This window comes from Lathamus discolor, chromosome 19 (genome assembly GCF_037157495.1).
Source record: "Lathamus discolor isolate bLatDis1 chromosome 19, bLatDis1.hap1, whole genome shotgun sequence".
NCBI lineage: Eukaryota > Metazoa > Chordata > Aves > Psittaciformes > Psittacidae > Lathamus > Lathamus discolor.
Genome location: NC_088902.1, coordinates 6,354,964 through 6,371,813, shown reverse-complemented (window position 1 = coordinate 6,371,813; position 16,850 = coordinate 6,354,964). Strand labels below are relative to the sequence as shown.

Genomic DNA, 16,850 nt, shown 5'->3' with positions numbered 1-16,850 from the left:
CTACAGAAAGGGTGGAGAGTTGGGAACTACTGCCTGTATGACCGAGTTCATGTGCTTCTCAACTAATAGTTACCTGTAGCTCCAAGCTCTCACACAGAAAAGACACTTGTCTCTTGGCACATGTCCCGTAGGATAGACTCTGGAATGACTGCCTGAACCTGACTGACTGTAATAGGGAAGAAGATGCTGACTAAGAAGATATTAATGCTGCAATCCAAAGGTATTATCACAACTAGTAGCTGTACCTGCCTAGCACTGCAGTCAAGACATAGCAGTGACCTGGTTTCAGAATAAGCCACAAAAGTGCATATGGGCTGTATTTCAAAAGGACTACTGAGATGTATGGTGTACAAGACCATTAGTGCTGGGGTCCCCAACCAAAGAAGGTTGTGGGTCTTCTTGAGTTAGTCCAGGAGGCCACGGAGATGCTGCGAGGGCTGGAGCAGCTCTGCTCTGGAGCCAGGCTGAGAGAGCTGGGCTGGGGCAGCCTGGAGAAGAGAAGGCTCCTGAAGGGGAGACCTGAGAGCAGCTCCAGTGCCTAAAGGGGCTGCAGGGAACCTGGAGAGGGGCTTTGGGCAAGGGCCTGTAGGGACAGGCCAAGGGGAATGGCTTGAACCTGCCCGAGGGGAGACTGAGATGAGCTCTTAGGCAGAAGCTGTTCCCTGTGAGGGTGCTGAGGCGCTGGCACAGGGTGCCCAGAGAAGCTGTGGCTGCCCCATCCCTGGCAGTGCTCAAGGCCAGGTTGGACACAGGGGCTTGGAGCAAGCTGCTCCAGTGGAAGGGGTCCCTGCCCATGGCAGGGGTTGGAGCTGGAGGAGCTTTAAGGTCCCTTCAACCCAAACCATTCCATGACTGATTCTCTTTGCAAAAAGAACATACTTTTAAATTTGAATGACTTTAGTGTACAATCAAAAGATGGAACAAACTGGCCCTCGAGGGAGGAACCAGATGACTGTCTGGTTGGTCTGTGTTCAGAAAACCGCATCCCTCTGGTTCTCTGAACACATTTCCAAAGCAATTCATTCCAGTCAGGTTGTCTGGATCTTCTCACATTATCCTACAATTTTTCTGGTCCCCATCCAGGAGAAAAACCAGAGATTGTTGTGTTGTTTTTCACCCTGTACAAAGCTCTGTACCTACTGAAGGTGGAGCAGGGTTGTATGCAGCGGGCTGGGGAGGCACATGCTCTCCATCCCACCCCAAGCATCTCAGAAGGTGACTTCTTGTAGCTACCAAGAATTATTCACTAAGTAAGTGAATGAATTAAAATTTGCATAGGCAGACAAAAAAGTCAAAACCTCAGTGGAAGTGCAGTGAAGGGGCTGAAGCTCTTAATCAGAAGGATATTTTCTAGCCCGTGGTGGGTTTTGTGAGATACTCTATTTAATGAGTTTATGTTAGATGCAATTTATAATGATGCCAACTGAAGAAGCTGACCTGATACCAAGAAACTAAGGTATCTGAAGTTTTCTGTGCTCACCGAGTTATTGTGTTCTCCTTTCTAAGGCTTAATTGTTCATGCAACATACTTCCCTGTTTTTTTCCCCTCTAATACATGACCTGAGCTTTAGCCCTGACAATTGACTGTTTTCCAAATGACCAGTTGAAATATCTCTTCCTACTGAGGAACAAGCAGCTGTTAAAGAGAACTGAAGCAGAGGACCCCTGCTTTAACTGATCCCATAGCGCAGAAGGAATGAGAATATAAGGGGTCATGTCACCAGCCCTTCCAAGAGATACAGGCAGGGTGACCCCAGGGAGAGGGTGCTCAGTGAGAGATAAGGGTGGTGAAGAGAGAACCACTGGGGAAAGCACAGTGAGCAGAACCCAGCTCCTTGGGATACCCGGTCTGTCAGGGTAGGAAGTGGCCTTGAGCTCCCAGGATGCGTTTGCAGCTGGCAATAAGGAGACAGCACTGATCAGGGAATGGAATAAGCAGAGCAAAAGAAGAGAAGGCAGTGGAGGAGGAAGCACAGGGAGCTGTTACAACAAGTTTGGAGTTGCTCTGAACACAGACCCTTCCCATGATGGACTGGGTTCCCACAGTATCCTGCAGCCGACACCATCCCAGCAGCATCACTGTGCTGGGTGCTGTGGGACTGCTCAGGGACAGGGAATGCTCCCAGAGTTAGATCTTCTTGTGCTGAATTTCACTATTTCCGATTATTTTGCTTGGGACTCACTTCCCAGACAGTATTCCCTTTTCCTTGACCTTATCCATAATTAATGTACTAAAAGCTATGCTTGGAAAGACTAATGAGAACGGAGCTCTCAAGTGGACAAACATGAAAAAAATTAATAAAAAAAATAAAGGAACACCAGGTAAAATTCCCCCAATTGAAGTCGCAATGAGAATATATTTATCTTTTGTGTTGAAAACTGCTTAGGGTGCTTCCCCCTTTAGTAGAACAAAGTCCAGTGCTCACAGCATGGTGTCATCCTTGTGCTGGCACACAGAGCAGTCCCACAGGCCAAACGCTGGCCACCAGCACAACAGCATGGAGTAAACCTGATCCATGATCCAGAAGGGAATCTCAGCCACAGCCATACCAGTCGCTATAACGACATCCCACTCCGCTTCTTTGAGTCCTTCCGTGCAACGGGACTGAAGGACAAGATCTCCTTGTAAATATGCTCTTGAAAAACAGAACAAAAGAACCAGGAAGGTGTGATATTAGAGGACACAAATGAAAGTGTGAGTGTTCCCTGTGCAGAGAGGAGGTGTTCAGTGGAGAGGTTATGGAAGCTGTAAGAGAGAGACAAAGCAGAGAGAGACAAAAGTCTGCCTGAAGAGCTGGAGGAACCTTTGCTGAATGTATAAAAGCAGAGCATGGCAAGGGAGCTATGTGCTGCCATCATCAATCTATGGTTTACCCAGCATAGAATCATAGAATGGCTAGAGTGAGGAGGGACCTTAAAGCTCCTCCAGTTCCAACCCCTGCCACGGGCAGGGACACCTTCCGCTGGAGCAGCTTGCTCCAAGCCCCTGTGTCCAACCTGGCCTTGAGCACTGCCAGGGATGGGGCAGCCACAGCTTCTCTGGGCACCCTGTGCCAGCGCCTCAGCACCCTCACAGGGAACAGCTTCTGCCTAAGAGCTCATCTCAGTCTCCCCTCGGGCAGGTTAAAGCCATTCCCCTTGGCCTGTCCCTACAGGCCCTTGCCCAAAGCCCCTCTCCAGGTTTCCTGCAGCCCCTTTAGGCACTGGAGCTGCTCTAAGGTCTCCTGTTAAGGAACCTTCTCTTCTGCAGGCTGAACAAGCCCAGTTCTTTCAGCCTGGCTCTATAGCTGGTGTACAGGAAAGAGAGAGGGGTAGGGAAGTCCCATGCTAAACAGGAGCTTCAGAGAAAATAAACTTCTTACTTCTCCACTCATCTATGGAAAGCTTTTCGTGTTCCAGAGAATCGTCATAAGACTCTTGTGCTTCTGTCTCCTCCTCAACGTCTCGGAACTGGTCAAAATAGGGGTGAGCTAACGCTTCCGTGGCTGTCATACGCTTCTCCACATCCAGCTGCAACATCTTGTCAAGCAGGTCCACTGCTGTAGAAGACAGGAATAGGGCTAAGCAAGGTGTTGGTGGAGAACAGGCATCCTGTGCCAGGACAGGTGCTCCCCGCACTACATCTCCAGATCTAAAAGAGATTCCTCAACCTGACCAGGGGAGTGTGGACCTCCTATCGGAGGGGATGCAAAGTCTGCCCAACAGCAGCCTCAGGGAGCTCTCTTACTAACAGAGCTGGAGATGTAAATAGTGCAGAAATATCAAATTAATCTTGAATAAGTCTTGCTGCACAGATGGGGCTGAAACAACATAAGAAGTCAGCAACTTCAAGATAGTTTTCAGTTTTAGTCATTCACTTTGGCCCCCACAACTCCAAGCACTCTTAACATGAGTAATCTATACAGAAATCTATGCATCTCTGGTACACATGAAGGCAGGAAATGCAGATACCCTCTAGTCTGTCAGCCCCATCCCCCCTTGGTTTTAACATCTTAATACTTTCTGATCTTAGAATAGTTTTGCTCCCTCTTGCCTCTCATCTGCTCAGGAAAATTGTTCCTTGCAAGAGATCAGGTTTGCCCTGAAAATTGCACTTCCTGAATGAATAGATCCCGGTTTTCAACAGTTTAGACTTAAAAGAAATAAGTTTATCAAAACTATGATGCCTTTGATGTGAAGCTGGGAAATAATAATGAACAGAGAAGAGGTGGTTTGTTTATCTGAACACTACTGATCACATAGCACCTGCTTGGCTAGAAGCAACGACTTCTGGAAACCAATATTGGCCAAAATGTATCCCAACTCTCATACCAAATGGAGCTGATAATGCAACTGTCCTAATCCCATAACTTGCATCCCATAACCTCAATATCCTGTTCAATCCAGCACCAGCTCTCTTCTGGCTTGTTGATATGAGTCAGAAGTTTCTGTCCTCCTCAAATATTGTGTGTTACAGGCTGCGTCATCTTAAAATTAAAGAAGTAAATGGCTAAGAACAGCAGAACATGGCCATGTTGACACCAGTAAAGAGTCATTTTGCCTTTAATTCCTACTTATGTGCCCAGGGGCACCAACCTGCAAGGGAGGAAGTGCAAGGAAATTGTGAGAAGGAGAAATAAGCCTGGAGCTGCAGTGGCCAACCTGCCCCCTTCCAGCCATGAGAACTCCTGAGGAACCCTGGAGATGACTTACCCTGAGGATTGGCTTTGGGGAAAAGCACAGACAAATCCTTCTTGGGGATTTTAGGGAGGGACTTGATGTAACTCTTGGCCTGAAAGAGATGTGAGGAGCAGATGCAAGGAGGTGTGAGATACAGCTCTTGGGACTCAGGGCTCAGCTGAGCAAAGGTGACTGAAGAGAACAGCGAGTCACTCCAGATGCCACATTTTAGTCACCAGTTTGCATGGAATCATTTTAATGAATTGAGATACAGAAATATTTCTGCTTTAAGGGCCAAACTGGAGAACAGAGGAGGTTGGTAGTTTGCTGGGGCATCAGGGACCTCACTCGGGTATCCCTGCAATCCACACCAGTTCCCAGTGCAATGCCAGATCCATCAGATTTTCCACTAGCGAAGAGAAGCATCTTCCTTGTCATGGGGAACAAGACTGCTGTCGCTCAACTCCTCTTTGGTAATGGACAAGCAGCCCCTCTCCTATCTCAAAGCTATAACCCCTCTTCCCCGCACACAGCAAGACTCAAATCCACAGGGAACTTCCTTACCGCTTTGTCCTCCAGCTTCTCCACAAAGTCTTCTCCTGGATGCCCCGTTACTTTCAGGATCTGAGTCAGTTGATCCAGGTCTGGCAGTTGTGTTAAAGATCACCCATCTGGGGGTGAGCCCTGGACACCCCCAGCAGCTCAGCCTGGGTGCTGCAGAGCCACAGGGCCCAGGGGAGCTGCGAGTATGATACAAACCCAACAGAGCCACACAAGCAGAGACTCACGAGACTGACAAAAGCAGCTCAAGGGCTTTTTTCTTGGAATGCCATTTTCAGCCTCAGATAATATTGGTGGCACAACTCTGCCAGGGGGTATGCTGCGGGCTTGGGGGATATGTGAGGTTTTGGGGATGGAGCTATGGCTGTGTGAGGTAGACTGACATAGAGCACACATGGCCAGCACAGAGGTGTATTTCTAAGGCTGGCTTGGCCCCCTCCCATTCTCTCCATTTCCTTGCAATTACCTCCTGGTAAACCAGACTGACTCCTGTTTTTCTCATTCATAAAAGCCCCTTCACACCCCCCAAGAACTATTACTCCCCGCAGGGAAAAGGTTTTACTTGAAAGGATACAGTCTTTTCCTTTAAACAGCGTTTTCCCAGTCAGCATTTCTGCCATGATACAGCCAATAGACCAGATATCCACTGTTCAGAGAGCAAAACAGATAAAACCAGGACAGTAAAAAAGCAGCCATGATTGCTGGGCTGTTGCTTTGTTGCTTGCAGCAGGCACCAATTTAAATGTCACTCCCATTTTCCACCCTCCCCTGTTGTTTCTACGCTGTTAAAATCTCTGCTTTCATCACTTCCCACAGGCACGAGCTCTGGGAGTCGTGCAACAGCTTTGAGACTCGCTCTGCTTTAGGGAACACAGATGATAAAGAAGGAAAACATCTGGAGGATTATATGAGATGTGACCCAGGTGTGGTCCAGGGATCCCTGGGCTTGTCACCAGGCAGTCACGCTGCTGCTCACCTGTCTGGTTGTAATGCATCCAGTTCAGAATGACTTCTGGGGCTCTGTACCAGCGCGTAACCACGTAGCCAGTCATTTCAGCATCAGCGTGTCTGGCCAAGCCAAAATCCAAGATCTGCAGTTCACCAAAGGAAAAGGGAGAAGGAAAGGCAAAAAAGAGAAATCCTACAGGCAAGCAAGAATCTACTTCCAAAAGGAAACAAAAAGATCCAATCAGATAATAAGGAAGCTCCAACTACACCACAACCACCCATGGAACAGTTCAAAGAACTAACAGGTTTGTCTTAGTTCCCTTGGGAATTGCAAGCTGGATGCAAAACCACTTGCGTGAAGACCTTGCCAAAAGGATCAGTGCTGTGAGCTACCTGAAAGCTCATTTCTTGAAGCTTAAGTTTCAACTCTGAGCTTTATTTAATTGAGCTGTTTCGTAGCCTGGCAGCTCGCAGGCCACCACCACTCACCCTTTCCTATCAAAACACCTTGCAGCTGACTGGCAATGGCCTCTCCCTCAGTAGTGGAAATGAATATCCCTTGATCCAACCTCTCCAGGCTTGCCCTGTAATACATGTTGCAGAGGAGAGGTGCCAGAGCACTGCACCACCGAGCTGCAAGGAAACTCCTCAGAGCAATACTGAAAATAGCTTTGTGTGGAATCACAACCACCACATCAATGAGAACCAAAGGGCAACTGTGGTTGACTGCAGTTATGCTTCAGGGATAATACACCTAACCCAAGTATTCCTCAGCAGTATTGAATTTACTTAGGAAGTCGTTAGGAACTGCCAAGAAGCAGGAATTATGACAACAGGATGTTCATTCCAAGTCTTGGGCCCTGATTCAGCAAGTTACATCAGCAGGTGAGTATTTCCCACTGCCTGCAACCACTGAGTAATGCAACGCCTTGAACCGGGTCTCAGAAGGAAAGAGGAAACATGACAGTGCCAAATTCCTGCTGGCAGAGCAGTTCCTCCACGATCTGATATGCTACAAAGTGGTGCTTTTCCACCTACCTTCAGCTGACAGTCTTCGTTCACAGCCAGGTTGCCTGGCTTCAGGTCCTACAACAGACAAGAGTGGAGTCATGAGGATGTCTGGAGTTGCAACACATCCGCTGCTTGCCTTTGACAGGGCCCCATAACATCCCAACTCCAGTGTCTGTACAGCAAAGTCACCGTGCTGCTATACCGTACAGCTTTATACTACTGATTTTTCTTTTCTGAAAGTTTCAATTCAAAAAGCATCACAAAATGTTTCTCAGCTCCTCAGAAAATACAGCGTTTCCTCAAAAGCTGCACGAATGATCAAATCCAAACAGATACAGGGTATAGGAGGAGAAAGACCTTAGAGCAGAGAAGGCTGTTAGTGAAATGATGTTTAGGAATTTATTCACTTTACACCCAAGCTGTGTTTCTCTTAAACAGACAAAAAGCAGAGGAAAGGCACACATGAACTCACCCTGTGTATGATGCCAGCTGAATGGATATACTGCAATAGAAAGAGAAGCCACAATGTGATCGCCAGCAGACAAGAGTTCCTGCTCTCCAGCAGAGAAATGAAAGCTACAAACAAGCACTTGCTGAGAACATGACTGCAGCAGGCTGCAGGTCCCCAGGGCAGCAGATCCTGCACTGAAGCCTCTGCACTGAATTTCTGACTATTTGCTGTGATATTGCCGCTCTAAAGAGGAGGTGTGGAGCAGCAGAGGAGAGACGGAGCAATAGCTCTTTAGTGCAAGCATACCAATAGCCTCAAACTATCAAACAAAGGCATCAGGATTACAGGGAGGAGCACAGGCAGCAGGTGACAGAAAAACTTTGTTATTTTGGGTGTTAAACTGTGTGGGGGAAAAAAATCATCTGATTGTGCAATCACAAAACCTGACTACATGGCTTTTGTCATACCGGCTAAACCTTCGGTGTGTTCTTCCCCCCTCTATTTAAACTTCAGGTAACAGTGATCTGTGGAAAGGTGTTATTAAGATGAACTCATTAGTGCCTGGAAGTCCCTGCTCTGACTCCAGCTGAGGGATGTTCCACTGTCTCCACACTCCAGGTTTGACTGCTCTCAGCTCTCAAAGCTGGTTACAGCAGCAAATTCCTTCCTTATTCTATTGAACAGAAAATCATTCCCTCCATCTGCTCCCTGAGAGCCTCTGTGAGGAATTCAGCAGAGGCTCCTGTTGCTGCCAGCCTCTTTCTACACAGTTTTGCTAAGGGTTTTGCTAGTCAAAAAACAGCACAACTGCTGTCATGGTAAAACCAGTTGCCAGGGTTAGGACTGATGCTTGCTTCAATAGCCAATTGACTGATGTGAACAAGCAGTTGCTTTATTGATGTGTGCTGGAAAAAGAGCAGTTCAACCCCAAATATCTCAGGGGATGCCATGAACCCCCCCAAATCTTCCAACTAGTGTTGGAAGGGGGTTTAATTATGGTCAACCCAGAAGTGACATGTAGAGGAGACACAGGGAGTCACTAAACTCCTCCAGTCCCACCTACCTTTAGCCCTTTCAGCATTTGGTAGACCAGGTACTGGATCTTTTCATCACTGAATTCATGTCCCATGATCTTTTGTAAGTCTGTCCGCATGTATGGCATCACCAGGTAGCTAAAAGGCAGTAAGACAAGGCCCTGAGTCTAGAAGAAAAACACAGGGAACCAGACTAGCCTTGTTCTCTCTCACTTGGGCTTCTTGGGGGTACTTTTTGGCTATGTAATTTACTGTAACTAAGTTGAGTTGTTGTGACAGTGATGCTGGGAGTTCAGCCTGCTCTGAAAACTGCTCTCTCTCCTCCTCTTAAATCAGATATCTGACATCAAATAAGGTCGAGGATGTTTCAAACTCTGAAGATCCTGAATTAGTTTAGACATCAAGTGATGTCAGTTCCAGATGGCCTTACACCATCCAGGTGAAACATCTTGTGCAGCTTTAGAGAGTCTTGCAAAAATCGCTCTGTTTGCTTCCAAATTTATCTTGGTAATGTTCTGCAGCCCTGCACTGGAAGGCAACATTGAGCTTCCTCCAGTCTTTGGCCTGCATGCTAAGACTTCTCATTAGTTGATAATCTTCCAGCAGGACTGCTCTGAGAACCTTCAAACACTTCTTCTGCAGGCTGCTAAACACCCAAACCCAGGCACATGCTGCTCATGCCCAAAGATGAGAAAGGGAAAACTCATCCAGCCTGACCAGCAACTGAGGGAAATGCCAAAAGAAAAAGAATAGCCAGCATTGAGATGAAAAGAAAGCCAGATCTTTAAAATTCTGTTTACTGAGAGGACCTGATGAACAATTCTTGTCCCACTCTGAGCACAGCTTCTTAGCTCAGCAGTCCCACAGGCAGCACATTAGCACGGATCATGATGCCTGTGATATGCCATGCAATGTAAAGCTACTTTGTTAGACACCTTGGTCTATCTGCACTGTGGTCTTCCAGCTGCAAGCATGGCGTGGGGTCTGTTTGTCTATCCTGGGTGGTTTAACCACAGGAACTGACTTAGGCTTTCGTTTCTCCTTGTTTTGGGGGGATGGCTGGCTTTAGTCTGGCCCCCTTTCAACCCCATCTATGGGACTGCACCTCAACCTGATCTGTTACCCTGCTGCTAAGTCATAGGCATCTTGAGCAAGGGCTGAGTTAGATAGAACAAATGTGAACTTACAAGTCCTGAAAGCCCTGGTAGGAGGCAGCAGAGGTGAAGACATCAAGAAGCCCAATGACCTGATGGAGAAGAGAAGTAGTCTACGTTTAAACCTGGAAAGCATTTGCTGAGCACCTGTGGACTCGGGTAGCAGCTCTCCATTGGCACACGCACATGGGTGAGCACCAGGAACTCCACCTGAGGAATCTGAGGACTGCTCACTATGCTGTGCAGCTGCTTTTCCTCTTACTAATACACGGGAGCAGCCATTACACATCTGCTTCAGCCTGGTGCTGGGCACAGCAGGCAGGCAGCAGTTAAACCCTGAGACTGCTCAAATGTGCCAAGTGTCAGGACCTCTCAATTAAAATGAAGGTGATGCCACCAGAAAGGATTCTCCCACGTGGCAAGAACCCCACCCTGCTTCAGCAGAAATGGAAAGAAATCATAGCATCAGGGAATGGGTTGTGTTGGAAGGGACCTTAAAGCTCCTCCAGCTCCAACCCTGCCACGGGCAGGGACCCCTTCCACTGGAGCAGCTTGCTCCAAGCCCGTGTCCAACCTGGCCTTGAGCACTGCCAGGGATGGGGCAGCCACAGCTTCTCTGGGCACCCTGTGCCAGCGCCTCAGCACCCTCATAGTGAGTACTTACATTCTCATGTTGCATGTGCTTCAACAGCATGAGCTCTCTGTATGCTCTCTTGGCAAAGATCTCTGACTGGAATGGGCGGCAGAGCTTCTTGATAGCCACCTTCTCCCCTGTCTTCTTGTCTATGGCTGAACTGTGGCAGACAAATAAAAACCAGTTCTGACATCAGCAATATTTTGTGATACCAAAGGTCTTCTCCTAAGGAAGAACTAATTCTGGAGCTCGCAGAAGAAGAGCAAAGAAAGGCTTCTTGAGAAACCCAGAGGAGCTCTGACCAGGCAGGCATTGCCCTGTATAATTTGGGCAGCAGCCCGTGCACTTCGGAGATCTAGGTGGGACACCAAACAAAGCCTCAGTGGCCATGAACCTGCAGAAACAAGCTGGAGTTAACAGAGCTGTGAGAAGAGGGAAAGACAAATAGGTAAGGGTCAGAATTAGTTCTGACTCTCCCCTTTCCCTAACACAGGGAGCTAAGGGAATAAGGCAATTCCTGCTTTGCCATCTGCTTGGAGGTTGTTGTCTTTTAAGGTACATCAGCTCCCTTTGCTGTGCTCTGGAGCAAAGACAGTGGCTGTCACACACTGAAAATACAGGCTGCTGGGGTGAATTCTCCCACATTTGGGATCTTGGATGCTATACATATGCTTCTGTGTACAGCAGGTCTGGCTGAAAGTGAGAGGCTTCTATAAAGCAAATGAAGCCACAGCACAGCAGCTGTCACTGGGGATGTGACGTGTCATTCCCTCTGGTCACATGTGCTATTTGTGGCTGGATAGGGTGATCCTGTGATGCCTCCTCTGCTTCTGGAGGCTCTTGGGTTGCATGGGAGGCTCTGGGTCTCACAAGACATGAAGCAGGAGACAGTCCTCCGTCAGAGAGGGCTGTGATCTGGCATCTCAGTGGTGTTTTCCAGAGGGATCTTGGTGCCTCAGACCCTCCTCAACCCCTCCAAGAGGCAAAGAGGTGCAGAAAGGGTTTTCCCTGCCAAATTGCACTGTGGGTTTCCAGGGCAGTTCCCACTGCTTTGTAAATCCTGATCTCCATGGGCAGTGGGAAGGCTGAACATGAGCATGTCAGTCCCACAGCACAGGGTAACCAAACCAACATGAGTGCTGGCGTTAGCCCTTGGCACGCATCCTCCAGCCTTGCACAGGCATCTTCCCCACCTCCTCTGCAGGGACACGTGGTTCATGCTGCCACAGTCCCCAGCTGCCAGGCTCCAGCCACTGCTCCTTCCTTGAGTCTCTTGAAGGGGCAGGTACCACAAAACTGAATCAACGATTACTGTGTCCTCCAGGGCCATCATTCAGAGGCAACACATCATAAATCAACAGGGAAATGCTGTTTATAACATCACATCATTTTGTTGGGTTTAGCAGTAATGGCATTAGGAGAGGTGGGAACATCCGACTCCGTGTGGCTTTCCCTATGGTTTAACACTGCAGAGGGGTTATCAGCTCCTTGCTGCACATCTTGGAAGTCTCTTGCACAGCTTTTTCTGGCTGTCAGCCACAGACGATGAGTTGTGGTGCCTCCAACATCAGCCTGGGCTATCAACAGCTCCCATCAGCCGCCCTGATATCAGGGCAACCTCCCATCTCCTTGTCCCTTCCAGTTGTTCAAAGCTGTGCATGATGAGAGCAAAAAGCATTCTTTGGGAGTGTTTGATGGCAATTTCACCAATGCATTCAGATGGGAAAGGCAAAGGGAGAGGCAGGAACAGCTACACAAGGCAGCTTCAGTGCTGAAGATCCCAGTGATGACTTGTCTAAGCTTCAGGATTTGAGCTGGCAGAGAGGACAGCACGAAGGTTTCCAAGGAGCCAGGGAAGGAAGCAGAAGGGACTTGGACCAGAGAGTCAAACAGGTTCAGGTTTAGGGCAGGTTTCCTCATTCGATGGTGCATGTTTTCACTTGCCTTCTGTGGAGCAGCCAAGCTCCCAGTGCAGGAGAGTCTGTGATGGAGCCCACAACCCAGCACTGACTACGCTGCTTTCACCCTTACCATAAGGCACAGCCAAAGTTAATTCAGGTGATGCAGCCAGGACCGCCTGGATGGTCCAGATGGACAAGACCAGCAATGAATGGTAAGAATCACAGAATCCCAGACTGGTTTGGGTTGGAAGGGACCTCAAAGCTCCTCCAGCTCCAACCCCTGCCACGGGCAGGGACACCTTCCACTGGAGCAGCTTGCTCCAAGCCCCTGTGTCCAACCTGGCCTTGAGCACTGACAGGGATGGGGCAGCCACAGCTTCTCTGGGCACCCTGTGCCAGCGCCTCAGCACCCTCACAGGGAACAGCTTCTGCCTAAGAGCTCATCTCAATCCCCCTTGTTTAAGTCTGAACCCATCACCTCTTGTCCTATGGCTGATGAAGAGTCCCTCCCCACATCCTTGTAGAAGAATCTTCTTCCACCACTTACATTCAGCTGGAAGCTAAATCACTACAGATTTTGGCAGAATTAATGAGGGAATTAACACGTTTGCTGTTTTTCCTAAGTTAGTTTCTCAGCTGATCAATGGGGTATAAAAACCAGCAGCTCCAAATACCGCTGGGACCAGAAAACTTCCCAGCAATTCCCAGCAGAGGACAGCAAACTCTAAAACTCCACAGGTTTCCACTTCGGCTTCGCGAAGGAATCCTCCCTGCTGAGCACTGCCCATGGATGCTGCGACCACCACCCGGACCCGGGGCTGGTTCAGCACCCACCGCTCCCTTCCCCGAGGCCTCAGAGCAGCAGAGGCTATCAGAGGAACCAGTAAAAGATGTGTCTTGTTGATGTTTGGTTTTCTCTGGTGTGCAAAGAGACTTTGGAAGGATTCCTCTTTCCCTTTTATGTCCTATTTTCTTTTAGTCTTCCTGCTTTCCTTTGTGATAAAAATCAGAAAATATTGTGCATATATTAAAAAAAAAAAAAAAGACAGGTTTAGGCTTGCCTGGTTTTGAAAGATTCATTTAAGCATCTCAGAAGCTTAAATGAGCCTGAACAGCAAAACGGGGAAAGGAAACACCAGGTAGCTGGAGGATAAAGAGTCTGGGCTCCAGGGTGTCAGGATTAGCTGGGCCAGCCGGCAGAGACTTTGCCCCACACCTACAACAGACGACACACTTGCTTATGTAGCTCGGTGTGTTATGAATCAAGTGCCCTGCTGAGGTCTTGGCCCGGGACTGCTTCAGATTTAACCTTTCAGAAAGCCACTGTAAAGCAGGCAAGGTCTGACTTGTGCTTGCTCCCGCTACAGGTGCCTTTGTCCAACTGATTCATTAACAGCAGTTGTGCTGCTCTCTTGTAGGCTGGGCATCATCACCAGCTGGGAAGGAAGCCCCAGTCTGTTACTGATCCAGGTTTAGTTTCTTCTAGCTGGAAGCTGAATCAAGGTGGACGTTGTATTGTCCAGCTCCTTTTCCATGCAGCCCAGCATAGAAACATGGGATGGAATCACAGAATCAGCTAGGTTGGAAAAGTCCAACCATTACCCCAGGACTGCCAATACCACAAGTAAACATCAGCTGCCTTGAACTAAGTAGCAAGGCGATGCCACAGCACCCCTGTTCCAGACAGCCAGATATTTTCCCCTGGTTGTCTCACACAAGTCTCAATGGAAGCTCCAAAGCTGCCTGATCCCCAATGCCAATGGAACACGCCAAGGTGCCTCCCTGTCCCCAGCATCCCTGCCTTGGTCCTCAAGCTGCCAAGGATACCCACCGAGGTGACTCCCCTTTGCCCACCCAGGGTGACCGCAGGAGGAAGCATCTCAGTTCCTTCAAGCAACCAGGTCTCCAAGCTGCTGCCTGCACTGGAGTGGGAGGCAAACCGCCTTCATCACACATGCAAATGCCCTTCCCTAATGGAGGGGTGCCCAGAAGCACCTCCTCGCTTCCCCTTGGTGTGACACTTCAACACCCCGAGCTCACCCCATGCGGGCAGGGCCCCACTCACCACACTGAGCCGTAGGCTCCAGACCCCAGCGGGTGGAGGGACGTGTATCTCCTGGGCAGCTCCCAGAGGGTTTTGTTCACCTCCTGTCTGTAGAAGCCTCTTCTCCTTGTGATGTTCATCGCCCGGCAGGTGTGGGACTGCCACCCCCCCAGAGTACTGGTGTACGGGAGGGCTTCTGGGGTGAGAGCAGGACCGTGAGGCCTCCTGTGCTGGTCAGAGAGGCTCCAGTGAGCTTCCTCCTGCGTTTTCAGCTGTAGTGAGCGTGCAGGGACATGTCTTTCGGCCCTCCCTCCGCCTCCACATCGGGGAGGTGAGGCATCAGGTTTCACGACACGCCTCGGTCTCTACAGGTGGCTCCGGGCTCTGCTACCAGAGCCGAGCGCCTGCCCCGCACCTCCGGGAGCCCCGTCACCAACACCTCGTCCTCTGTGCTGCCACCGGGCCACCAGCCCAGCAATATCTTCGGAAGGGGTCTCGTGAAATCCTGACTCTGATGAGTAAGGACTCGTGGAGCCGGGGAATCCGGGGCACAAGCCACAGCACCTCGTCAGACAAGCAGGAACATTCTTCCTTCCAGCTAATGGGGGACAGCTCCAGGCTCCTCGTGATGAAGGGTACCAGGGTGATACGTCCACAGAACAGCGAGGAGGTGATAACCATTTTCTCCCAAGCCTGGCTTCCCAGCAGTTTTCTATCTTCCATCCTTTCTGCCTTCATTGCAGCGACTGCAGTGAGGAGGTTCAGGAGCAGCTGTGAGATGGGCTCATCCCAAGATCTGCTCAGCCCCAGGCTTTACTGGGTCTTTTTCTATCTCCTCCAGCAGATCTAAGCCCTTCTCAGGCAGCACAGTTCTCAAGTTCACTGCTGCACCCACCAGGACCAGGCCAGCAAACCCAGCCCGTAAGAAAGTCCATTCCTGGTGAGCAGAGAACACCTCGACATTTTGCTGCAGCTTCAGGAGGCTCCGGTGGGGCTCCCACACAGGAGGTAGGTGCATCCTACACACTTCCCAAAGGAAGTGACTAAGCTGTGCCCTACCAAGCCAGCCAGACTGCTTATGGAGTGCTTTGCCACCCTCACCCCAACCCTGCCTGTAGCCTGTGTGCCTTCCATCCATGCCACCCACAAAGGTGGCCCTGCTCCAAGTGCATCCGCATGGCAGGACCAGAGCCAAGCTACCTGATAAATGGGAATTACGGAAAAAAACCCCATGAGGGGGTTCGGAAAAAATTAATTTTACCTCCTTACAGGCAACCACTGCGGTACGTATCAACCCTCACCTCTTCAAACAGCCACAGCAAGGTTCTACAAACCACCACCAAGGTCCTATGGCACTGTTTTATCCTTGCCTATGCAAATACATGTAAATAAACTACAGCTGTAGCAACAGCAGTCAGGAAACCAACCTACAGCAGGCTTGGTGCTATAAATACACCTGTGAGCAAGAGGTGATACAGCAAACTCCCTGGACTTAAGCAAACATGTAACTTGGTTGTTATTTTATGAACACAGCTCTTGCTCAACTACACATGCACACACAGGTCATCGTGCACAATTAAGGAGTTCTAAATATCTAGGGCATGTCTGGGCTGTAGAAAGATGAATTAATTCAAGTGACTGATCCAAACTGAATAGGAACCTTGAGTTAAGTGATTTGATTTTGTACAAGGAGTTTATTCACTTCCCCAATCAAATTCTCATTGATTTTAGTGGGGTTTTTTGCTAATCAGGTTAGATGATCTTAAAGTCCTTTCCAACCCAAACCATTCTGATTCTGTATTGTAACTGAGAACATCCTGGAATTGTCTGTCTTGGGTACCCTGGACTTTTTTTTCCTCCCAGAAAACAGTGTCAGGTCCTGGTGGGGCTTTTCCCCTCCCCTCCTCTCCTCTTGCTTTGCACCAAGGCAAGCAGAGGGTGAAGCAAGGAGAGCAGCTCCCGCACAGCCAAGAGAACACCCCACACTGTTGTACTGTGACTGCTGCTGGGGAGCACATGTGTGGTGGGTATCTGACCTGGATCAACAGGAACCACCTCGGCACATAAGGGCACTGGGAACATCAGTTACTGAGGGTTTGGTCAAGTTCAGTCGTTCTTCAGCGTGAAGTGCACCAACACTCAAGTCAGAAAAGCTCCACCATGGAGCCGTGATGCTCCTGCTCCTGCCAACACCTTTCCACCACCAACTAGATGGCAGCTGAAGAGGAAAACAAATCACTTTCAAAAGAGCAAACAAACACAATCTGGTGGTACTGGGGAAGGGTCCCCAGTCTGGACAGGTACCAGGTTGTTGGTCTATTGTGCTTTTGTACCAAACAGAAAATGAAAATATTTTCTTCTGCGTCCAGTACTCGTGGGTCAGACTCTGAGCTATTTTTGTAGCAAGTAATTTCTCTGCGACAAGTATGGACACAATCCAGTGTCAGTCAACA

At 49.2% G+C, this 16,850-nt stretch overlaps 1 protein-coding gene across 2 annotated transcripts; it reads right to left on the bottom strand.

Annotated features, from left to right (window-relative positions):
- Window positions 1-1,365: 1,365 nt before the first annotated feature.
- On the bottom strand, window positions 1,366-15,708 carry MAPK13 (mitogen-activated protein kinase 13). Of its 2 annotated transcripts, none has more exons than XM_065698410.1 (12): window positions 15,659-15,708; window positions 10,483-10,612; window positions 9,852-9,910; window positions 8,694-8,802; window positions 7,652-7,681; window positions 7,207-7,254; window positions 6,197-6,311; window positions 5,795-5,866; window positions 5,224-5,303; window positions 4,693-4,771; window positions 3,363-3,539; window positions 1,366-2,636 (listed from the first exon to the last, which is right to left on the bottom strand). In XM_065698410.1, the coding sequence occupies exons 2-12, from the start codon at window positions 10,510-10,512 to the stop codon at window positions 2,557-2,559; spliced, it is 879 nt and encodes a 292-aa protein (XP_065554482.1). In that variant the 5' UTR covers window positions 10,513-10,612; window positions 15,659-15,708; the 3' UTR covers window positions 1,366-2,556. The 2 variants fall into 2 exon arrangements, with proteins under 2 accessions (XP_065554482.1, XP_065554481.1); XM_065698409.1 differs by lacking the exon at window positions 15,659-15,708 and adding an exon at window positions 14,419-14,982.
- Between the last annotated feature and the right edge of the window lie 1,142 nt (window positions 15,709-16,850).

Bases quoted from the DNA above. Each gene is read 5' to 3' on its own strand.
- MAPK13 (XM_065698409.1), bottom strand. From the start codon at position 14,537: ATGAACATCACAAGGAGAAGAGGCTTCTACAGACAGGAGGTGAACAAA. The intron at 5,867-6,196 runs GTGAGCAGCAGC...CTCTCTGAACAG, and splicing joins GATGCATTACAACCAGACAG to TGGATATCTGGTCTATTGGC. The intron at 4,772-5,223 runs GTAAGGAAGTTC...CATCTCTTTCAG, and splicing joins AGAAGCTGGAGGACAAAGCG to GCCAAGAGTTACATCAAGTC.